Consider the following 24,931-nt stretch of genomic DNA (forward strand, 5'->3'; position numbering starts at 1 on the left):
TCAGGCTAATAATTTTTTAAAATTACTGTCAGGTTCTCTTGCTGGATTAATGTAAACTGCTTTGTTTGCAGGGTTTATTGTCATCCCAAAACCAGGCCAATTCTCCAAGTGGAACTGTAGTATAGCCATCACACTACTGCTAGCAAATCTCTGAACACAGGACAAGAAGTAATGACAATGGAACCAGGAGCTGTTCTTCAGGCAAAGAGCATCACAAATTATAATGTGGCAGAGTGTAAACATGGAATTATGTGAATCACATAGTAATTTGCAAAGGAATAATGTAATGAGTTCTTATTACAGCTACTACTGCTAGCTGCTCACCCAAGGAAGAGTTTTCATTTAAAAACAAAACAAAACAAAAGCTTCCTTTGGTGCTGCAGAAAAAAAAAATAGTAACATTTTTGGTTTTCTTTATACTTTTAAAGTCCAGTGTAATTTAATCTATATATATAAATATATAAATAAAAGATATATATATATAGTGTAAAATAAAGTATGTTTCTTAAATCCAAGTAAGTTCAATGGTTAAATTAGTACTTCACCATTGTTTATTTTGCACTGATTTTTTTAACCAGAGATGGCTAGAAGACAGCCTGGAATGCACTCGTAGAAAATGAAAGTCATTACTTTCTGGCTTCAAAATGTTATTCAGGAAGATGGATGCTGCAATCTTAGATTTTTAAAACAAAATTGTTTTGCACTTAAATAGTTTAATGCTAATAGAAAATTACTTTAAATCTGGTGTCCAAACACCAGAAAAACTATGTTGTGGAGAAAAGATCCTTTGTATCTATTAAACCTTTATTTTAATATTGTTGTTTCCAACTGCAATCAGCTCTGTATTATATGTACAAATAATGTAATTCAGTGGTGGGGGAGGGGAGTAATGGATCATTACACTAGAAATTCTCATTCATTTAAGAAAGTGATATTTCTAATTCAGAAAATACATATTAAACTATCTTGAATATGCATTTTTGTTTACTTTCTGTTCAAATTTGATCAGCTTTGATGTAATCAATCCTTTGTTGAATTAAATGTTTGGTACAGAAATATAATCTAAACTTTGTAGAACAAATTCCTTTAAAAAACCTTACCTAGAACATTGCTTCATATTTAATATAGTTGAGTTTTGACTAGGAAAATGAAGTAATGGTGGTCTGTCCTCATTCTTAGTGGTTTATCTCCAAATCCATCATGTAGCAGAAATCTTGCAGACAACTTTGTGGGGTGAGGATTTTGTAATCGCATAATATTGTATGTTTGTCTTGGGACTTCAGAAGTGACCATTCCGACAGTAGTAGACAAACACACCTTCTGACCTGGCAAACTAAAATTACATCAATGTGTAGGAGCAGCTAGGTTTCTGAGACAACTTGTTTGTCCTGTTTACAGGCATCGTGTTTACAGTTCAACACCTTAAAACTGATAAGTACGATAGAAATACGAATCTGTGTATTTGTATGGTTTAATGCTGCTTGTCTGAACACACATTTTTAGTCAGTAACAGAACACTTAAATTGTTTTTGGTATTTCTTGTGAAGGTGGAAGAAGCCCCGAGAGATGTTGCTCCATGCCCAGCAATGACAGACGACAGAAGTACCAGTCATGTCTTTCCCTCTGTCCTATGCAGAAATAGGCAGCCTATTGCTGAGTTTTACAGGGAGGCAGAGCAGAACCGAGGCCGAGAGCTTGAGAATGTGCAATGTGCTCTATGTAAGGGCACACCTCAGCAAAATCTGCCTGTCCTACTCTCCAGCAATGGAGGGGGGTAGAATATTTCTCATTGCAAGTAAACATTAGACACCTTTGGGCAAGAGAAGCTGCTGTTTTTCAGGAAATGAATGAAAACTTGTAGAGAAACAACTGCGGTAACTGCTTGCAACTGCATCTCCCATGCATTTCAGGCAGCTAGCATACAGAAGACTGCCAGATGTATGTACAAACCAGCATTTGGATTGTCTACTTTGCTAAAGACAGAACTGTACTTCATAATTCTCAGCTACTTGCAGTCTTCTAAAATACAAGGAATGGGGAAAATACTGAAACTGAGCAGCATTATTGTTCAGAAATTTTTATTAACATATTGGGTTTAACTGTTAAAATACAGATAAACCTTGTCACTGAGAACTAGTGTAGTTATCTCCCTGTAGAGTCCTTTATGTGCGTGCTTCATATGGTTTGAGTCAAAATGAAACAGTTAAGGAAAAGATGAAATAGTCTCTTTAAAAGACTTTGTATTTTACCAGCTGTAGGAAAATTCAGTACTGGAAGGACCATAGTATCCAATCTGAGGTTAATAGTGGCAGCTACTTACATTTATGGTTGCAGAGTATATCCCAGTTACAAGCCATAGTCAAATACCATACAAGGAGCCTGGTTTTTTTTTCAGCAACAACTTCTGTACCATTTGCGGGCACCTGAAAGCTTGAACTTATCCATCCCATCCCATCCTTTCTTCCATATGGGGGAAAAAAATGATTCTAGGAAGAAAAAGGATGCTAATAACTTACCTGGAGAGAACTTATACAGAAAAAAATAAAGGGTTGAACACAGATCATCTCACTACAGATTTTTGGCTTGAAGAATGGTGGTAGGAACAATACTTCCCAATTTATAGTTTAAAGTTGAATGTATTTTAACTATAAAGCAAGTCAGAAAAACTCAAGATTGCCTAATAATCCAACAGCCAGAGAAGTGTAAGTGGTCTCCAGAAGAATAATAGCAAAGAACTTGTCGTGAAATAAATGCCCATGAAGCACTGTAAGTACCAAGCCCTGTAAGACCCACCTAAAAGCTTAAAAGAAATGGAGAAAAAATATTTTCAAAGTGATAGTTCAATTGAAATACCCTATTTTCATAGCAAAAACAATTTGCTGAATGTGAACTTGCTTCTTTTCATTGCGACAGACTGACAGCCCCAGATACTTATTATGTGAGACAGAATTGCTGGTGATATACAAAATACTACTCTGATAACATTTTCTCTCTATGTTTAGAGCTACAAAAATTTCTGACTTCATATTTTTCAACAAATATAATGATTTCCTGGTGTATGAATAAGGTAATTACCTACCTGATATCATTCACAGATGCCAAGAGTTGCAATAATACTTGAAAACAGGAAAATATCTTGTGAACACAAGATCTGAGGGAATTCTTTTGAGGGGTGGGGGTTGAATTGTTGAATGAAACCATTTAAACTTCAGCATCTGCTTGAGATTTTCAGAAAAAAAAAGATTATACAAAGAACATACTTGGAATATTGTATCTCAAGCTCTGAGTTTGGGTGATCAGCCAATTGTGGGATTTTTTTTTTTCTGGTTAAAGAATCTGGAGACTGACATATGCTTGATTTGTTAAAAATCATGTCACAAATTCATAACTGTGGAGAGCAAGATCCCGCAGATACATTACCTAATTTTAGACTATCATTTTTACTTTTGCATACCATGCTTAACCCCAAATAGGTAACACTCAGCAACTCACCATCTTCCCCTCTTGGAAAAACAAAGCAGAAAACCACACTGGATAAACTTGTGGTAAAAAAAGGTAAGAAGCCGGAGGTTACTGTTACACTATGTTGCCTGTAGACCTGTCATTCTTAATTCCTAAGCTTACCATCACACCTTTTAATTATTTGTGTGTGTCTGTAAATTAATGCTAGATATTCAAACAAATATAATTGTTCAAACTATCTGTTCTGTTTGAACGATATGAGCCGCTAACATATAAGCGTGACTAAGTGGGGAGATGATAACTGTAACACAACAGTAGACCTCGGCTGGTTGCTCTGTCTTCATGTATTCCCGCTGCAGTTTCAAGATAATCATGGTCAGGAGTGTATTTTTTGCTTAGAACTGAAGGAAAGATGACCTTCATCCAGTACGAGTTTCAATAAAATGAGAAACAGCCTCTACCTATACTGTTGCATTCCGCTGTTTAATTCTCCCTGTTTTATGGTGTTCTACTGGTCTACTACACAACTGCTGCTAAGACTGTTTACATATTTGTTTAATCCTAATAAGAGAAAGTTGCTGTTTCTGTGGCATACGCAGGATGAGTAGCAGCAGTACAGGTTACCCTGCAGAACCTTGTTCCTGTGCTGTAATTTAGAATGATTTATGTAATTTACAATTTAGTGGGAGGTATTTCCATTCTTCCTATTGAGATTCTAGAATTTTGCTAGGAAGAAATGGAGTAAAACGAGATAATGTATAGCAGACCATGCTGCAGGCACAAGATACTCACCTTGGACATTGATTCAAATTTGAATCAAACCAAAACATGACTCGCATGGTATGCACCACATAAACATTGAGCTTGCTGAGATTTTTGCATTTAAAGAATTTGCTAGTAATGTCATGTCGATCCTCAGCATGTGAAAAGAATGCCTTCTTCAAAACATGAAGATGAACATTAGATAGCCACACATGTTTAAGCAGATCTCAAAAGAATTCATAAAGAACTTGAGTATCATGAGCTTTCCCCTGTTGAAAAGGTCCAATGGCAAACTTGGGCATGCTCAAAGTCACCCAGGCACTGAATGGCAGAACAGGGAATAGGCTGGAATGTAGACAGTACGAGACACTGATTCCTTAAACCACAACAATAAAAACCCTATGTACTGGAAAACTTCTAATTGAGTGGGAGCAATCATTATTTTCACAAGTTTATATCCTAGAAAAATCTTGGAAGGAGAGCAGAGAGAATAATGGGCATAAATTATTTTAGATTACTCACATTTTTATAGATTTGTTATGTTAACGTGTATTTTACTGCATCATTTAAGCTGCATCTTAACCAGTTAGGACAAACAGTCTGTCTGGACTTAGAGCATCCAACTCAAATTGATAAATAAGGGTTGGTTTAGTAGCTTTAAATATTTTTTTTTTTTCTAAAATGTGATCTGCTAAGCTGTGTGCTGCCTCTGTTCCTGCCTTTCACACTGCCTCATTCCTGTGCAGCTGTGACCTATCTACCACAACATGCCTTTTGCCACCTTTCTCTGCCTATCCCTAACCACCCCCTCTCATCTCCACCACAAGCTGTGTGGTGGTAAACCTACCACAAAAGTAAAAATCTAAGCTGTACTTGATGACTATAAAATATAAAACCTGAAAATGTATCACTGATTGCCTCATAACCCAAAAAAGGAAAAGAACAAGAAATTAAAGGATGGGTAAATAGTTCAGCAGTGATGGTCACAAATACAGACTTTTGGTGCCTGAGTTAGATTTTACAATTGGGTTGCTGATTTTTGTTTCATTGTTTCTGTAAAAGGGGCAAAAAAGTTAGGCAGCACAGGACATTCCCTGTCGCTGAGCAGTAGTGCTGATCTGGCATTGGTTGCTTTTCACTTTCTTGTCTCACAGAGAGCTGTTGCACAGCAGCAGATGGCCCAGAGCTCTTTGGTTTCATTGTCAGGAAGGTAGGTGAAAAACCCAATTATGAGCAGAGTAATTTAGGACTAACAAAAAAAAAAGTTTGTTGCAAAACCTGTCCTGCAGCTATACCGGTCAGTTTCTAAACCCTAGCAAAGCAGGCCTCACACAAACATACTCATTGGGTTTTAAATAAGAAAACTGGTTTGTAAAACATCAAGTTAATGGCTGCATTTTTGTTAAGGAGATCTCAGGAGTTTTAAAATCAATGGTATCAAATTCTAATAAATGCTTTCCAAGTATGATAAAAATACTTTTTAAGCATTTGCTTTGTATAGAGCTAGAGAACAATAACGTTATAGTAAAATGTTCCTGAGGAACTGTAAAATTTCTAAAACATGATGAAATGCATTCACGTATTGCTCTTACAAGCAACTAGCTGCACTTTCAGTCACTGTTTAAACTTCTGTTTAAGAGCACTGCTTGAAGAAAACTGGCCAAAGTTGATTTGTTTTTGAATCAGACAAAAAGTTGCTTTATCTTTTAGCTAGTAAATAGTTATCTAAAAATATTTAACAGTTACATTAACTGTATCAAAATTAAGTATCTCATATGATTGTACCATCTGCAAGTTTTCAATAAAGCTTTGAAGTTATTAAATACAGGAGGTAAATGCAGAAATCACTGGGAAAAAAAATCTAAAAAATATACAAAATGATCGGTCAAGTTAGCTGCCATTTATTCAATAATATGAAAACCTGTATTTTTTAGGCAACTTTGCATTTTTATATTGAAGCTCAACAAATCCTTTCATGTTATTTTTAACCAACCCCTTCCTCCATCAGGTTCTAAAAGGAAAAAATATTTAGGAAGTTCAATACAGAGTGCTCTCTAAGCTCAGCCAGAACAATGCTTTAATTAAATATTGATAGTCTTCAGAAACAGAACACAAAAATGCTTGGTAAGCAGCCTGTTATAACCTTGTGGGGTTTTCTGACAAATTGTCAGAAACACAAAATAATGCACTGTTGTTTTTGTTAGATCTCTAACAATGACAGCATGATCGAGGCTGTTTCACTCACTGCATAGCCGTGCTTTTCCTCACCCTCCAAAATCTTTACAAGGTGGTCAGTAACCTCCTCCTCTTCGTTCTATAGCAGGTAAGTGGAAATGTTTCAGGGAAGACTTAAGTGCCTTCTGTTTCTCAGGCTGTTGAGGAAACAACAGAAGTTTGAAATGTGCTCTGTAAAACATATTTGGCTGTTATACTTTAATGAGCAAATTAGAGTCTATACCTCGATATTTGATCCCATAAATCTAACAGACTGTGACACAGGGGTTTCCCCACTTTCCTTAGCTGTAGGAAGAACTGAACGCAATGTAGGTGTAGGACAGGAAGTCAGTTTGGCTACTCCAGGAAGATTTAATATTGGTAATTCTCCACAAGGGGGTCGATGTTGTTTTGTTTTTTCCTGGGATTTTCTAAGAGAATCCTTTTAAAATAAAGAAATTAAGATTTATTTTTTTTTCTGATAACATCTTAACGAATAAGTAAATAAAAAATAAAAGTAAAAGAAACAACTCAGCCAAATATTTCAACTGATTATTTTTAAAAATGCCTACCTCACATGATGTTTCTTGCAATTTTTCCCTATGGAGCTTCTTACAAATCTCACATTGATGAACCCAAGAACTAAACAGGTGGAAAAAGTGTCTGCTTGCATGAAAGGAGAATTCATGCTTTCTATGTCAAATGCACAGGAGAAAATACATTTTTTTCTCTCTCCTGTGGTGATTTTTGTGAAAAAAATGCATTTCGGAGTTTTTCATGCAATACTAACTTCTATCTCACCTTGCGGACAGAATGAACTCTATGACTGCATGTTGAATATTTTCATGTAATTTGACTATAAACAAAGTTTTAGTTAGAATTTAGTTAGAATTTTTCATCACATTTTAATTTGCTGATTTTCAGTGTCAAGTATAAATTCAGTATTTGTCTGGATATGATCTGAATACAGGATAACAAAGTAAACAAAGAAACAAAAACCAACAACAAGAAATGTATTCAAAATGTAGACTGGAGGCCTGGAGAGCACAAATACATTTTCTATTTCTGCTACAACTTTATCTGTAAAACGTTTTTAAAAGTCAAGGGTTGATAGCAAAACAAAAAGCAGAAGACCATATTTTAAACAACATGGCACTGACTCTCTAAGTAGCAGCACCTATGAAAACTGTCTGCCAGAGGTACCACGTGGTATCACAGCTTTTCTATTCTAACCTGTGTTTCAGGGCCTGGGGGGATGGCGAGCTGCATCAGACCCAACAAAGACTGGTGTCTGGGCAGACCAAATAAAACCAAGTAATCAGCTTAAGAAAAACATTTGTTTCTAGCTAACAAGCTCAGTGTCACAAATTACTTTCTCTAAGTGGGCTGACACTGCTTCCACTAAAATATTACCTGTTTTTGGCTTTCCTTTGAAATTTGCCACAAATGCAGAGGTACTTGCCCTGCTGTATTTTCTAGTAATCTTACTCTGCGAGTGGCCAAAGCTTGTGCATCAGCTGCCCTAAACAGTTCGGTGGAAAAAAGAAAGAAAAAAAAAAAAAGAGGAAATACATCAGTTGTGCTTTAGGTGAAGTTTGGACTCAGTGCAAAGACTTCTGTTGACTGATATTTCATTGTGTTGCAACATAAATATTAGCACTGTAAGTGAACTTCACTTCAGTCCTCTTTAAATAATAAGCACATAGTGTCCCCCCACTTCTCAACTGTAGTCTGACTACAAGACTGAAATGATTTGAAGTCACTTGCCAGAATTCTTGAAAATACGGATGCCGTAATGCTTGATGGGCAGCAATTCTCTCATCAGGATCATATTTAATCATTGCATACAGGAGAGAGAAGCCTTTAGGAGACAAATTGTGTACAAGAGGAGGTATTCCTTTTCCTTTTTTAAAGGGAAAATCAAAATTCATAATTGTTGACCTGTGTTAAGCAAGTTGAGAACAAACAGTTATTCATGCGTATTCAGAGAGAAACTAAAACTGACTGAAAAAAAGTTAGTCTAATAAGATTTGGGTAATCACTTATTAGGCGCAAGTAAGTAATACTTGGGAAAAAATGTTTTCTTTCTCAACAGTTTATGCCATTGACCTTAAGGATACTATAGAAATAAGGCCAGACAAGATTGATGTAGGTTCAAATTTCTTTTGCTCTGCCTACAAGAATCACAAATACATGCCTGTCTCTGGGGCTCGGGGGTAGACAGAAGACACCACTGTCAGCAGCTGTCACAGAAGAATTTGATTTTTGTGATGGTTTCCCGTATAGAAATGGTACACAGCTGTACAGTTGTATTTTGAATATTTGAACACTGAGACCAATAACTCTGGAAATGCATACTTACTGCTTGAACTTGTTGAGAGTTTTCTTGGCAGGAGTGCCTATAACATCATGGATTTTTGAAATTTGGTCCAGTTCGTTAGATCCAGGAAAGAGAGGCTGAAAACTGCAAGGTAAGAGATGATATCAGCACTACAGAACACGATTAAACTGGTTTAAATGGCATAGCTGCCACTTTGCTTAACAATTTTTCATTGAAGAGAAAGATAAACTTTTGTGTTATTTGTTTGTGAACAGTTTAATACTAGCCAACAACAGAAGGATGACATGAGCAGTAGATTAATACAACTGCATTTTTGGACAGAAAGGATAGTTAGGGTTATTAAACAGAAATCTGTAATTGCCCTCTCCTCACAGATTTGGAGTAAAATATGTAAAGACAACATCCCTGCTGTTGAAAGGTAATGGGTATGGGATTCTGTTTTCTTCTAGTGAAGTGGCAGATCCCGGAAGACAGTATGAGTTTTCCTCCTTTTAAAACAGCAGAACCAAGCAGTCCCTCTTGCTGTGTATGCACACAAATACATATTTATAAGAAACATTCCATTCTTACACGGAGGTTCTTTACAAGCATCAATACTGGAAAGATGGTATTTTGAAATGCATTCCTGAGCTTGATCCTCAGTTAATATAAAACTTGCACAGAGTCTTTGAAAATTGTTATCAATAGGGCAATCTGATTCAACAAGTTAGGTCCACTATCATTTTTTTTGTTTTTTTTTTGCATATGTTCCCTTTTTCCATCCTAGCAGAGCATTTCCTTTGGTATATAATTTAAGAAACACTTCAGTAGCACCACTTGATTCTTGAAAACAAAACATTCATCCATTTTTGAAGAAGGAAGAAACTTCTTTTAACTGTTTGCAAATTCAATCAAACAGCTGGCTGCACATCTCTCTGAATGTCTTCATAAAGCTTTGAGAGGAAGAAGGAGAGAAAAAGAGAGCTGATTCATGTTGTGCAGCTGTATCTCTCGAGACAAGCAGTTGGGAGTGGGTTTTTATGTGAATTACAAAAATGTGCTGCCTCTAAATGTAAAGCTAAAACTTAACGGACAACTGCTCAATCCACAAGAAACATCAGCCAGCACCCCAGGTTTATAAAGAATAGAACAAGGTGTAAAAGACAAGTGTGACTGACTAAAAGATTAAAAAATCCTTACAAAATGTGGTCTTAAGTGTAAAGGCTTATGCAAATGTACAACAGCAAAAATTGCAAGATCCTCCTAAAAAGAAACAAACCTGTCCATACTTTCCTTTAGCTTGGCAGAGATGTCTTTTAAAATTCAGTTACTTCCAATAGACATTTATTGTTTCTTTCTAAACACATCTATTAGGACTCTGAAAACGTGCAGTGGTTGCAAAGACTGATATCTGTTTCCTTAAGCTAAAATTACCAGAAAACATCTTTAGGTTTTTTACCCTAAAAAAAAAAAAAAAAAGTTTGTAGCATGTAATTTTCTTGCAAATCTTCAAAGCCCACCGATTCAAATTGGGATAGGAAAACATGGCATTTTTTAAAGCATTGGTTCCCAATTTCCTTTGCAAGAGAACTGCCACATTTGGAATTTTTCTGTTAACAGTTTTCTGACCGAAGGAGAATTGTTTCTACAAGTTAGCAGCCAAAGCATACGGGTTGTCATTTAATGTGATGGTGACGGCAGCAGCTGCACTTGCCATGTGGAGGAGGAAGAAAGAAGCAAAGCAAATGTTACCACTCCTGGTTGCGTATCAGAGGCAGTAGTGTGGGAGGAGAATAAAGAACTGCTGCTGTTGCTAGGGCACAAAGATAATGGAGAAATACTCATGGTGGTTATTTTTTCTTTTTTTCTTGAAGGCCAATGACAATTTTGTTATATAGTTTTATCATCCTTGAAAATCTTGAAGGACTTTAACCCAGGTTTTTCTGAACTCTTGCTGCATCAGAAACTAACTTCAAAATATTCCAGGACAGAAGGTCCTGGCACAAGGGTCTTGAACAAACTATTTTATAAACCAAACCAGTAAGTCCAAGGGATTGTCTTCTATGATCTCATCTGTTTTTGCAGAAGAGTAATTCATCAGAAGAGGAAAAAATTTTACCATCAAGTGCATGAACAAGACCGAGGATGGTTAGTTATACTCATGACAGGAAATGAGCCATACTTGACAGATACGGCAGATAAAATACATTTTTTATCAAACTGAAACATGAAGTCAGGGGGCGGGGGGACTGCTCAAAAATGCTGTTTTCCTTGTAAATATTTTTTATGGCTATTATGTTCTCTTAATCATCCCACTGCTTTATTATTAACCTACCACAGGGTGAAGAGAGGGCCAGACAATGGACGGTAAGTGTCTTGTGAACCCTGCAGACTAATCATGCACTGAACTTCCATAATACTGTGGAAGCAAAGATCAGATTACCTATACCATGTGCTCCTTATTTCAGTTGTTTACCTTTGATTTTCTCAATTAGCAATAAGGAACTGAACACTGTACCTTGTGATTTCATAGAAAACACAGCCAGCGCTCCACATATCAATTTTGTAACTATAGTAGCCATCTGTAAGCAAGCATTCAGGTGCTCGGTACCAGCGTGTGGAGATATATTCTGTGTATGGCTGCTTAGAATATATACTCCTACAAGATCCAAAATCTCCTAGCTTCAGCGTATTCTGCTGCAAAAATAAAGTATTTTGACAATTTAGAAAGACTGAAATATTCAAGCAAAGATTTTCCTTCAATGTGTGAAGTAGTCATCATAAAAGAAATCAACAGATTAAAAATACCATTTTAGAAAACCCAGGGAGAGCATTACAGCAGTAAAACTGCATTTAAATAGCATGTAGCTCCAAGACTTGAAGAGATTTATGTGCCCTAATATGCACAAATGCCTTTCTCTTCATCATTAAGACAGAGTTAATGAGTTAAGACAGAGTTAAGAGTTAATGGAAAAGCATATGGACTATTACTGAAGAGAAGACTGCTAAATAGGACATCTGGATTAAGTTATTTTCTTAGACTTCTTGTGTTTAGCAGTGATATAGCAGGTGGTTTTAGCTTTTCTTTGCAACGGGTTCTCCCGGACGTTTATAGGACTTAAAAGAAAAATTTATCTCCAGAAAATAAAAGTTCCTAAGGTGAATTTTGGAATCCTTGTTTTCATACGTTAGTAAAATAACGTTTTGAAACGCAGAATAGATTTCAATGAAGAAATCTTCTGGAAGCCAGTATCTTGTGCTCTCTTTTGTATGAGCAACTTCCACTAAACCTAGGCATTAAATGTAAAAAGAAAGAGATGCAGAACTGAACGCTATTGCTTGTCTCTAGGGTAATACAGAAAGGAAAATATGGATTAATACATAATAAAGGACCAGTTTGCAGATTGGCATAGACACACAAAGGCTGTAACGTATCAGATTCATCTGGTTTTAGCCACTAACAAACCTGCTTGTTCATTCCTCTCGATCAGGAACGAAGTATTAGAAGCAACTGTTTGTATATATTTAAAAACTGTATTTTTATTCATGAAGAAGCATTACTTTCTCAGCATAAGCAGAAAAATACCAAGATACTTCACTTTCAGTTAAATATTCTCACATAAAATGAATTACCTTTATTAATATGTTTTCTGGTTTCACATCTCTGTGAAATATCCCATTTCTGTACCAATGTAAACAGATCAGAGAGAAGAGTTCAGTGAAAATATAAAAATTATCAGTGCTTCCAGTTATTTAAAAAAAAAAAAAAAAAAAAGTAAAGAAACACTCTTTCAGCCTTATCAACAGCACAGTAAAAAATTGAAGAATTTTACCACCATGGTGGTACAACAGCTACAGGAATGGGGAAAGGGTAAGTTGAGGAAGGGGTCGAGCTTTCTGGTGGTGCTCTCAGCAGGGATAGAAAAGGATGGAAAGGGCCCCCTGCTTCCAGCAGGGCTCCTGCACAGAAAGCAGAGCACCCATTGGGTGCTGTGCTGCACTGGCTGCCAGCTTGCTGACTTCCAGGGGTCTGCTACAGCCAAAGAAATAACTGGGCAATGGCCTTTTTTCACCCTGCAGCAGTCTGCTGCCTCACATTATACGTATCTGCTTAGAGATGACTCTGAAATAGATGTATGATGCGCGTACTATAAAGCTGTTGTCGAAGCAGGTCTCTTACCTATGTATGTGATCAAGAGATTTGCATAACTGATACATGTAGTTCTTTATTTTTTTTTCAGGTAATGGCTTTCTCCTTCCTAGAATTAAATTTCAAGTTGTACAAGTCCTTTTTAACAAACAACAGAATACAAAGAAAAAAACATCTTCAGCTTCCAATTGCTATTACCTTTTTCAATTATACTATTTCGGTCATTTATAGCTCGCTTTGAGACCCATTTTCCACTCAAATTCAGACATAATTTAAATTTCAGTATGCACCAGAATAGTTCAGCTAACATAGCTGTCAGTTCAGTAGTCTATAAACTGCCTTAGCTTTTACTGTGTGTTTTTCTTGCAATATCTGTCTCCAAGTTCTAATAGAACTGGAATATATCACTTCCAAATCTCTCGTTTCCTTTCTAAAAAAAGGAACAGGCCTTAAGGTTCAAGATTCCTATCTATCACCTCAAATTAGTGCAATGCTTAAATAACTGTGACTCACAATCGAGTTGCAAATTACAGGTTAACCTAGTTAGTTTAGCTTACTATTGCAGTTGTGCAATAAGCACAGTTATAAAATTTACCTGTTTTTCAGAGCCTTTCAGTACCTACACAGTTTTTTCTTTTACAGGCTCTAAAGGCCTTTTAATCTTGCTGTAATGCCTTTATGTAATGCTGCAATGTCATCAACAGTGGCAGAAGTGATCACATTTCTGAAAACCAGAACAGGTACTGGTTTGCATGCTGACAGCAGTGCGCGTACTTGGCGTGGGAGAAGGAGGGAGATGAGCAGGGCAAAAACTCGCTGCAAGCAGACCAGTGTCACCATTTACACCAGGAATTTTAATATTATTACCCCGGTAGAAAGAGATGGTGTTTTCAAATTCAGTTTTTTTGTTATTTATGGTAGAAAAGATTTTATAAAGTGTTTTTATTTAACCCAACTAATTGCTAGTATTTAAAAAATAAGGCCTTTGTGAAAAGAAGTCATGCTCAATTGTTTTTTTTTTTTTTTTTTTTTTTTCTTTTTTCTTTTTTCTTCTTTACAGGTAACTACTGAAATCTGGAGCAGATGCTTTTCTACTTTGGGATTTTTTACCACACAAATCTTATTTGGAAGTCATTATGAAGTCAATTATAAGAAGGCAGCATTTGGGGCTACAATCATTTTTTCTTTAGGCCATCTTCCCCACCTCCTTCTGAGCCTTATTTTTTTTTTTTATCACTTTAAATGACCAACCTGTTGATTAAAGAAAGGCAAGGCTGTTTTTTAGTTATGAAATGACTTGTGGTACCACTATAAATTAATAGTTACAGAATTATGACTTTGTGTACGGACAAATAGCCTTGGTTGAAATGAGATGAATCTGTTGTCAGTGTAATGAAGGGGGAAAAAAACAATCAACTTCCCACATTTATGGCATTAAAATGAACTGTCCTCTTAATTAAAAGTGTCTTCATAAATCTTGATAAACTATAAATTAATTTCCAGTCAATCTCTGTTTTTCTTCACTACAAAATTTTGTACAAACCATGTTAGCCTTTAAATTTTTCTAACTTAAAGCTTTTTTAAATTGTCCTGCACCTTTTTTGAGCTTAATTTTGCAAGATTCAGAGTATTCTGAAAATGGTAGGGATTTATATTACTATATACTTAAGAAATATGCAAAAAACTACAAAAACTCTCTGAAATGTAAATACTTTTGTACACTCTGTAAACTGTTTTCAGAGCATTGCCAATACACACAATTTAGTTTTTCTATAAATTAATAGTGCACTCCTTTAAATCATAGCCCTGAAAATTCAAAAGCAGCTCCTACTTTCCATTGTTACTCAGATATCCCCAGTCAATAAGTGTTCTGGCTCAGAATTAAGATTAATTTTCCAATTTAAATACGAACTCAGAATTTTTGCCAGATACTTATTCTTTTAAATAAACTGGCACATCTTATATTTCTCGACTTTGCAGTAAGCCATAAATAGAACTGTCTGGGAGAGAATTCAAACAAACAAACAAAACCCCACTTATTTCTGCCCCATAGGAAATTGTCCTTTTGACACTTTGTAGAGTGAGAGAGAGAGAGAGAGTGGCTGTGGTGGAGTTCAGCTGTCTAGCACGGGAAAACCACCAAGCACTTAGGCCTACTTTGAAACCATCAAAATTAATTTCTGAAAAAAAAGCAGCAGGAAAACAATCTTCCTATGGAAAATCTTCCTGGGAGTTTGATAAGAACTGTATATTAAAATCAAAAAAGAAAATACTGAAACTATTAGGCTAATTTCCATCTGTGTTTAATATAACAGGAAAAGATATTACATGGAAAGAACAAGAGAAACACTGAGAAATGTACACCAAATGAAATCTGGTGTTTTGGATTTTTGGATTTTTTTAAGGCAGTTAAAGAGCAAATCTAAACATTCTGATTTTCTATAAGTGAAGTATAGTATCTTTCCTAGAAAAAGCTGGATGGTAGCTGGACTAATTCACTGTCAATGAGGGCTCCTTCCTATATTCTGCAACTCACTCTGACTTAATAACTTCACAAATTGATCACGGAAAAATAAAAAGCAGCAATTATTCAGAGCTGAATCTACAGAGTCAAACAAGTTTATTTTAATCTCAGCTCTTTATCTAGGTCAGAACAAGGTTACTACTTTTGTTAGAGATCTGAATACTCAATGTCATGAACATAATGTTTGAGAGCAAGTCTTTATTCTATTGCACGGAATATCAGTTCCATGCTGAGTTACGGGAATGAACCTCCCAGCTCTCAAGACATTACAAAGTTTTAATTATTAAAAAAAATCCTCTTTTACTATTGAAATTGAAAGTGCCACTCCATTTATTGTATCCAACTCCTTTGGTTTCTGTAGGAGATCTGTTTTTAAATTAGCTTTTGTTCTAAACCTTTCTGTAGGAACTCTTCCTTAAGATTTATGGTCTCCCACCTGCCTTGACAAACATCTCCAGAATTCTTAAAGTTAAGTGTTTTCAGTGAACTACATTATTTTATAGAGAAAGCTTGGTAAAAGGCATTTTACAAAACACAAAAATTGAAAATCATTATTCATTGATTCAGTAGTCTTTGAAACAAATTGGAAAAATCTTCAAGTTGTTTCGTTATAGTCCTGACTTAACAAGAACCCATTCAAGTATTTTGGTTATGTAAGGTAATAGTTTTGTAGAGAAGGTTGTTTCCCTGTTTTCAGGTGACTGTAGAAACAGATTGCCATTGACCTGACCCGTTAGAAAGCTTCTGCACGCATCCATGCTTTGAACTGGGTATTTTGCACTGGAAACTGATATAGAACGAAGCAGTACAGCATAAAATTTCACTAAAAGTTTCATAATATGTAACAGTGAATAACCTTGTACAATACAGTTAATTCCACTTTGTGATCTGCAGAAGGAGGGGTTGTCTGCTTAAGCACATGCCACGTACCTTTTATCAGCTCATAAATATTCATGTCCATAAGTTCACAGATCAGTGAAAGGGAGCCGGCTCTTTTATCACTGAAGAAACAAATTAGGAGACTTTAAGATCTGATTTCCTCGTGAAGGTATTTGAATGCATGTTTTCTGAGTATGTGACACTGTTCAGTATCGGGAAATTTCCAGTAAATTAAACGGTACAATGTTACAATAATATAGAGGAAACATGATGCCAGACATGGAAACACTTTCGGTCATTATTATCAGTGGAAATGGGTACCTGACTCTGACTGGAATCTGTTTTGTTGACAATAGCAGTTTTAAGTATTATCAAGATACGATTATATATCTGACAACTTGGTTTCCATTTCACTGCCCTGCAAAGGCAAATACTTTTAGGTCTTCAGTTTTTCTCAGAAGAAGGTAATTGAATTAAAGTACACCCCCTCTACAATGCTCCATTGACCCAGACAACAAAAGGTTGAGGGTACAATCTGCAATCCAGTTTACAGACAGTGAAAGAGCCAGGCGAGCTGGCTGGCTGGCTGGGTTACACTTGGTTAACAACACGGCAGCTGAAGCTGACAATTCCAGAAAGCTGAGCTGCTGACACGGTTACCAGCTTTTCATGTGTTTGTGCTAAATGGGTCTGCTGATAACAGTACAGTACCAGAGGCTGGCACAGAGGAATTGCTGGAGAGCAAGAAAAAATGTTTTAAGCATTCAACAAGTTTTGTGTCAAGTACTCAGAATAACGAACTATTTGTCTGCTGTTACATAGTGAGGAAGTATAGCACAGCAGTGGAGTAAATGCTGTCATAAAACTCAAACTTTGTGAGGCCTCAGAAGACACTTAAATGCCAAATGTGGCTAGAAGGAGCCTGACTCCATAACTGACTGATCTCTCTTCAAATGCATACCTCAGCTGCTGCCTAGTCCAGAGATCTATACTTCTATTATTTGCAAAGGACTATCCATAAAGTCACCTACAAGGTGCTACTGCTAAATAGTTTGCCTGGATCCCTACTTCAACCTGACAGACCAAACCAAGAGCCCTGAAGTGCCAGGCCTATTTCAGCAAACATGCTCTGTGTGTGCCTGACCAAAATAGTCTCCAGTAGACATGACACTGTGCATTAAAGCACTCCCTCGATATGGGAAATGGGTTCAATTCACCAGCAACTATTATATATTATGCATTAAGTTTAGCTATGCTTCAACTATATCTAGTCTGTCATTTTAATATGGATGTTTAAGTGTTTTTCAGTCTGCTACAGAAGAGTCAGAGCAATAATAGATCATATTTTCTTAACAAAACACAAAGAAGGCACAATGACTTTAGAATGTGGCATATCTGCTGTGTTTTCTTTCTTGCTGGTCAAGTTCCTACAGGCTGCCTCTAGGTCCAAAAGTTACTGGATATTGTTCAAATAAAGGGTTAAGGAAGAAATGAATGCACCATACTTACAAAACAACTTCATGTAACATAAGGATATTAGGATGTGGACTCAACCTCCTCAGTGCTTGTATTTCGCTCAGATTATTCACTTGTTCAATACTAAAGTTGAATTAAAAAAAAAAAAAAAAAGGGGAGGAAGAAAGAAAAAGAAGACTGACTTGCAATCAAACTAGATTATAACTGTCTGTCTTCCCTGCCATGAGACGGTCAGAACCCACTCCATTTCAGTCTGAAATTGAACTTCCAATTGCAGGACCTGCTTTGTTTCTTTATAGAGCAAGTCAGTAACGAGGAGAATGGCTTTATCCCTTCTTCCAGTCCAAAGCAGCTGGACTTACCTAGGCATGATTACTAATGTATTGTGTTCCAGATGTCAGCTACCATGCCAAGCTGCTATCTGGAAGAACTGTGTGTCACATAACAGTATGTATCATACAGGTCATTCTGAGCTGCTGTAGCATACATACCAATTATTGCTCAGCACGATGCTGAAAGTGACAGACTAGCCTTGCCCAATTTAATACTTAAAATTAAGTTTTAATGATAAGCAATTGCATGAAAAATGGATACCATTCAATTGGTGTTTAAATATTAAGTTACCCTCCTAGACTTTAATAAACAAGAAAAATGCATGCAATAGAAACTGAGGAGGAAGCAGAAAACAAAGAGTTCTGCACACTATTTCATGGATCAGAACAGGATACGTAAGCCTTCTCATGACTTAAAGCTAAACACCAAATCATCATTTTCCAATCTGAAACTGGGAGACATACTCTGGATAGGCAGGTTCTGTTTGAAACACTACTATCTGTTGCTAAGATTTTGCTTCATCAAAAGAATTCGTCACTCAATTTATCAAAGGGTTAGAGGCCTAAAAAACATTTTAAACACTCAGCTTAAAACGCGGGTCAGCTTGTAACTCCCTTCCACTGCACGGCATATGATCTGCTCTGAACGTAGCTAAGCAGCTAGTTTAAATACTGTTTTGATCATAAGCTGGGCAAATGTGGTCAGTAGTAGGTAATGTATAAATGGACCAGCAGTTCTCTAACAACACAGTAGACAATCACAAGTCACATGAATTCATTAACTGAAAACATCTGGGTTTGTTTTGTTTGTTTAAACTTCCTGGAATGTTTTTAAACCTCCACTTTTCCATCCTCTCTGAAGCTCTGAGTTACACTGCAAATTTCACTTCAGAGCAGTGTCCCATTTTACTTAAGTACATGTATCATTCCCACTGCTGTCACTAGGAAATGAAGACATTTAACCAAGAATACAAAGCCAGTGACCCAAAAGGCATATAAATTTGGAGAAGAACATCAAGTGTATGTCTCTACTTCCACACAACCCTCTTTGCTATTTTCCACCTGACAAAAAGCACCTGTTTTGTGACCATGTAGCATCTTGCTGATGGATGTAATCAAATGTAAATAAAAGTATGAAGGAGAACTAATGCTACACATGGAGTAAGGATAAAACCGGTGCTTTTAACTTGCTTTAAAACAGTACTGAAATAAAACATACTGTCCAGGAGAGAGGGCTTGCACATTTCCTTCTACTGTTACGTACAGCCAGAATAAAAGCAGCACAAGTACATTCAGTGTATTTGAAAAGGCAGAAATTAAATACTGAGTCTGCATTTTTCTTGTTTCACCCTCAGCCCAGGGGTCAGGCAGCATTTACTACAGGGGAGGACACCAGTTAGAGTACTCAATAAAATAACTCCAATGCCAAATAGGAAGGCCCTTCGTAATCAGCAGCAGCTGACCCATATACCATATGCAAACCTTTTTCACACAGGCATATTCAAAAACCTTCACTTAGTCCTTATTTTGCATTTCCCCACTAAATTTAAATAAGATTTTCTGTAGTAGTATAATTATGCATACCTTTCAAAGTGTTGTTTCATGTGTTTACATGCATAGTACTTTCCATCTCTAAGACTCAGTGTCTTCAGAACATCAGAAAATGTTCCCTCTCCTATCTTACCAACCGGTTTGTATTCTAAAAACAAAAATATATTGTTTCAGTAAGTTTAAAATAGAAAATGTCATAAAGGCTGTATCAATCCATAATTGATTTATTAAGTTCAGACAGCTGGATCTTTATTTTTTTAATAATTGAGGTTTTTTGGTAACACATCGGTTATTTGAGAGAAAATATAATGAATAATAGAAAAAGTTTTGCTGCCCACATTACATAAATTCATATTTCTGAAAGTAAAATACAGGAGCTAACTACTACCTCCTTGCTTAGAGATACAATGCTTCTGCACACACCACTTAATATCTTTTTGTGTGTGTGTGCTGCAGCACATTAGCAACTCATACCTGAGTTTATTTTTTGCTCTTTCACATAAGCAAACAACAAAAAAGTTGTATCTTGAAAGGCATCTTGGCTTTGCTTCATTTTTTTTTAAAGCAGTTACTGATTTTAAAGTTTTATTCCCATCTTAACTTCAGGTGTGAGTTTTCAAGTAGGTCAAAAATAATGCTTTTGTTTAATATTCTGAGTCTTTTCCTAATTTCCTTCAGAACTGACACTTCTTTTCTTTCCTCCTTTATTCTCCTTCAGCTTTGTAATCAACTGTTCTTTACCGATCCCACTGACCGGTTCCCCTTTCCCACCTTGTCCTCCTGTTTCCGTTTATGTGTAGCACCTACAGATTCTATCTATCCTTGGTAATTCCTCCACTTATTTCATCTGAACAAAAACCAGTCCTGCTTGTCTCTATGCTACTTTTGCTTTTGAGATAGTCTTGTTATTTACGAGAGATCCAGACCCAGTCATTTTGAGGGAGGCAGAGCAGGAAACCTCTTTTGTCATATTCAGCCCTTTATGGGACTCAAAACTAGTGTAGGAGTCCAAAGCAGTGCTGATGGCAGCAAATCCAATGAAGTGTAGCTGTCTGTGTAGTTACTGTGACAACAGTCCCTGGCATGCATTCGGCCTGGGACAACCACCGCTCCCCTAGGCACCTTCCTGGCCCCAGGCGAGGACTCCTTCTAAGGTCATTCCTCAAGCAGAGGTTCTGTCCTGCGGCCTTGTTTTGGAGGATAAGAGAATTTACTAGCATAGATGTGGGCCATTTCATGCCAGTTGCTCTTTGTGGCCAAGAAGATTTCCAGATATGTTTAATTTACAAGGATAAATACAGCCTCAGAGTGGAGAGAGCCTGCCAAGAAATTTCACAGAGAGACAAGTTACTTAGGCAGGGACATTCTAACGATGTCTTCCAACCAGCAATCAGTTCGTCTGGCCATCATCCCTTTTCTCCTCCCCAGCTTTCTTGCTTACTCCTGTTAAGTCTTTCTTTACCTTGTGATCCAAATGCTTACATTTTAATTAGGGGGATTTGCACAGGGAAAATTTCTGCTTTCTCCAATATAAAAACATGGCTTCTGTGAGAATTACCATTTCCTTTTCCCATTTTTATCATCTGCTGCTCAGGTTTTCTGATTATCATTCTTAGTGCTGTTCCAGACTTTCTTTAAAACCTAGTCCTCTCCAGAAAGTCAAGTGTCCTTTTCATTTCCTACATACCATTTCCCCTTTTTTTTTCCTTAAACTAACAAATTAGGCCATCTAAATGAGAAAAAGGGAGAAAAACAGGGTAATTTAAAAGCAATTGCGCTGTCTAATGCTCTTTATACAGACAATTACATACAGAACTACTTTAAAAGCAGAAACAATCTGAAAATCATTTTGGGTAAAGGAGGCGATACCTACTGGAGACAAAGATAGGGATGTGACCATGAGATTGATAAATTCTTGGAACTGTTACGTGAGCACTGACCAACAAGGACTCTTAAGCAAGGTGATCCCTGACTTTGGTGATCACTAAGCAACACAGCTCAGCAAGTAGCATGCTTTGCACTGTGATCTCTGTCTCCTCCTTAAGTTTTAATTTCCCAAATAAATAGTTAAATATAAGATGAAGATCATAAATTCAGATTACTTACATCCCACTTTTCTAAAGAAGACCTGTCAACAGATTTTTTTTTGTAGCAACTGATATTCTCCACTAAGTCACAAACCCCCGTGGAGGACCCGTGCTGGAGCAGTTTGCTCCTGGGGGATGGACCCCGTGGTACGAAGTTGTGTGGGAGCAGTTCTTGAAGAGCTGCTGCCTGTGGGCAGCCCCCGCAGGATCAGTTCGGGAAGGACGGCATCCCGTGGGAGGGACCCCGTGTGGAGCAGGGGCATAAAGGGACCATGAAGGACTGGTGGAGACGACGAAGCATCAGGGACTGACCGCAGCCCCCATCTCCCATTCCCCTGTGCCGCTCAGGGGGAGGATGTAGGAGATGGTAAATATGGGGGGAAGGTGTTTTTAGTTTGTTTTTAGTTTGTCACTGCTCTAGTCTGTTAATAGTAGGGAATAAATTACATAAATCTCACTATGCTGAGTCTCTTTTGCCCATAATGGTAATTGGTGAGTGATCTCCCTGTCCTTATCTTAACCCTTGAGCCTTTTTCCATTGTATTTTCTCCCTCTCTTCCTTTGAGGAAGGGGAGGGACAGAGCAGTTGTAGTGCAATTTAGCTGCCCATTATGGTGAAATCGTCACAGGTATATTCATTTTTACAATCAAATGTCAGACATTCAAAAACCAAAACAACAAACAAACAAACAAACAAACAACCATGAGTAACAAACACCCGAGGCTTTAAGCTGGCAAATACTGAAGAGAGAACAGAACCATCCTCTCCACCAGTGAAAAAAGTGACAGCAAAGACCAGAATAATTGCACTCAATTGAATGAAGTGCAGAATCAGGAATGAAAACTGCATTATTTGAAATGTCTTTTTGATGCATAACATTAAATGTAAACTCTCAACAAAACAGATCACTGAAGATGGGAGAGCTTTTCTCCCAGGGATGAAATGAGAGAATGATCGTATGACAAGTTAATTATTGTTTAATGAGAACTGAACAGATCTCGGGCATTATAAGAATGGTAGTATAAGAGTTTTTATAGAATAAGAATGAAAACAAATTTAGAGTGTACTAACAATTTAATGCAAATTTTGAATTTGCTTCCACAAGCCAGGATTTCTGAAGATTCTTAAAAATCTACTTCTGATTCATCAATTACAGTAACTTCAAACACTGAAAGAGAATAGTCAGGTCAAACTTCCCAATGTCACATTATGCAGCTTAATGCAGCTACCAAGCAAAACTAATTACCAGCGAGTTCACCTGAATTTGTGGTACTCTTAGATGAAGAATGCCAGAAATTTATAAAACTTTATAAGCATTTTAAGACAGAACACTTTCAGCATGAAACTTAGTAAACAGTGTTTGAGTTACACTTGCATATCACATTAACGAATAAAGAAGATCTAATCCCCAGTTAGTAATTCCTTCGTGCATCTGTAACTATCTAGATATTACCTAACCTCTTCCTTCTTTCCCTGTTGTTTCAGCACACATAGATGTTTTGGCTTGGAATAGTTAGAGAAAAGGCACATGAGGGTTACGAAAATGGAATAAAGTTCCAAACAAGTCAACAAAATAGTACAAAGATGTACAGAAGTTATTCGTAAGAAGAAGTTCTAGCACCATGAACCGGTCTAACACTGCAGAAGTGGCCATGAGAATGACAGGGAAATAACTGTTCAATAAAAAGGCAGTTTAATGTATAAGAAATTACAGGACCCAGGAAATTAAGAACAACGTAAATGAAAATTATGAGCAAGTGATAGAATGCAAAGACTGGACTGTTACTACTGTGTCTAGAGAGCACGTGAAATCTCTCCCAGTTTGGAATTAAAGAATCCAGTGCAAAACGACAGAAAAGACAGTGGTGCAATAACCATAATGGGGTATTATAAAAAACAAAAGTAGGTATTTTGTTGTGAGTCTGCCAAGATGCTGAGGAAGAAAGCCCATGACATTTAAATATGACATGCATACATGCAAGAAAAGAGAAATAAAAGCAAAGGAAGCAAGAGGCTGGGTTCAGCCACGGTCCCGAGGCACCCACTCAGCGCACGCAGTGACACTAGGACGGGACAGGGGCTGTTTGTAAGGGACACTAAGCCATAACAATAGGGGAACCCCGCGATTCCTGCAGAAACGACGGGAGGGACCCGAGGAGGGGCTGCGGGAGCGGCAGGGCGGCCCAGGAGCACCATCGGCTGCCCGGACAAGCGCGATTCGTTCCCTCAGGGATGCCCCGAGCCGGCAGCGGGCCGCGATGACGGCGCCGGCCGGGCTCTGCCAACGCACCCGCCGCCTCGCTCGGGCGCTCCCCGCGGCCACGGCCTCCTGAGAGGCGCCCGGCCCCGCCGCCGGCCCCGGGGACCGAGGGGCCCGGTCCCGCCCCGCCGCCCGCCCCTTACTGCTCATCCTGCGCTCGCCCCGCTCCGGGCCGGGCCTCAGGCCGCCATGTTGTGTTCCCGTCGCCCTGGCAACCGCGCAGGCTCCGGCTGACAGGGCTAGGTCCCGCCCCTGACGTCACGCCTGGCCACGGGTGAGGGTGGGAGGGAACAGAGCATGCGCAGTGCGAGCGCTGACGCCAAGAGGGCACCGCCTCCTGCCCTTAGGCTGAGGTGCGGGGTCCTCTCCCTGGGCTGAGGGAAGCCGTCAGCGTGCAGCCTCGCGTGGCCGGGGACGAAACGGCCCCAGAACAGCCCAAACTGCGATTTTTAGTGTTTCCTACGCATTATGCGAATATTTCTGTAGGCAACACAGAATCACAGAGCCTTACGTTTCCACTTTCATGTAACGTTTCTAAAAGTTGGACTGACCTCAAATAGTAAATCGCTTGTTGCAACAGCTTGGGATCTTTTACAGAGCACTTCCTACAATTGTTCTGTTGTGTTAAACATCCACGTTACTGTTCTAACATGCATTATTAAATTCTAACATGCTCTTTTGTGCTCTGGTGGCTTGGTTTTTTTTGGTGTTCTCTATTGATAAAGTGATTGGTAATTACAGCAATTAATCCTCCAGCATGTATTGCACAATATATCTGTATTTCAATGTAAGCTTTAAAGATAAGAAAGCTTTTAAATGCATATTTAATAAAAAAGCAAAATAGCAGAAGGTGAACCGGTTATCCATGAAAACTGAGATATTAGCAGTGCATTAAGCATCCGGAGGATTTAGT

The 24,931-nt window shown here is 37.7% G+C and overlaps 2 protein-coding genes and 1 long non-coding RNA gene across 18 annotated transcripts in view; 2 read left to right on the forward strand and 1 right to left on the reverse strand.

Annotated features, from left to right (window-relative positions):
* Positions 1-977, forward strand: part of WDR20 (WD repeat domain 20) — a 45,002-nt gene extending 44,025 nt beyond the window's left edge. For 4 of the 5 annotated variants that reach the window (XR_004751253.1, XM_035327519.1, XM_035327518.1 and 1 more), the window contains one exon: positions 72-977. Coding sequence is in view for 3 of the 5 variants with exons in the window: in XM_035327519.1 (XP_035183410.1) it covers positions 72-125 (54 nt within the window). In the remaining 2 variants the exon portion in view is untranslated. The remainder of the gene's footprint in view (positions 1-71) is intronic. The other variant, XR_004751252.1, reaches the window with a different exon arrangement.
* Positions 978-1,141: 164 nt separating this feature from the next.
* Positions 1,142-24,275, reverse strand: MOK (MOK protein kinase). 12 transcript variants are annotated; one of them, XM_035327521.1, is made up of 13 exons: positions 24,162-24,275; positions 19,704-19,818; positions 17,821-17,910; positions 16,363-16,433; positions 12,939-13,017; positions 12,392-12,440; positions 11,277-11,455; positions 8,801-8,902; positions 8,206-8,379; positions 7,852-7,960; positions 6,683-6,880; positions 6,470-6,596; positions 1,196-1,333 (listed from the first exon to the last, which is right to left on the reverse strand). In XM_035327521.1, the coding sequence occupies exons 1-12, from the start codon at positions 24,166-24,168 to the stop codon at positions 6,516-6,518; spliced, it is 1,254 nt and encodes a 417-aa protein (XP_035183412.1). In that variant the 5' UTR covers positions 24,169-24,275; the 3' UTR covers positions 1,196-1,333; positions 6,470-6,515. The 12 variants fall into 12 exon arrangements, with proteins under 12 accessions (XP_035183421.1, XP_035183412.1, XP_035183416.1 ...); XM_035327524.1 differs by lacking the exon at positions 1,196-1,333 and adding an exon at positions 21,544-21,605 and having other exon boundaries at positions 5,574-6,596; positions 24,162-24,221; XM_035327520.1 differs by lacking the exon at positions 1,196-1,333 and having other exon boundaries at positions 5,574-6,596.
* LOC118167750 lies at positions 13,011-16,433 on the forward strand. Its single transcript, XR_004751255.1, has 2 exons — positions 13,011-13,648; positions 13,969-16,433. It is a non-coding gene; the product is annotated as an uncharacterized LOC118167750 (long non-coding RNA).
* Positions 24,276-24,931: the final 656 nt, after the last annotated feature.

The sequence above is a fragment of the Oxyura jamaicensis genome, chromosome 5, assembly GCF_011077185.1.
Source record: "Oxyura jamaicensis isolate SHBP4307 breed ruddy duck chromosome 5, BPBGC_Ojam_1.0, whole genome shotgun sequence".
Classification (NCBI taxonomy): Eukaryota; Metazoa; Chordata; class Aves; order Anseriformes; family Anatidae; genus Oxyura; species Oxyura jamaicensis.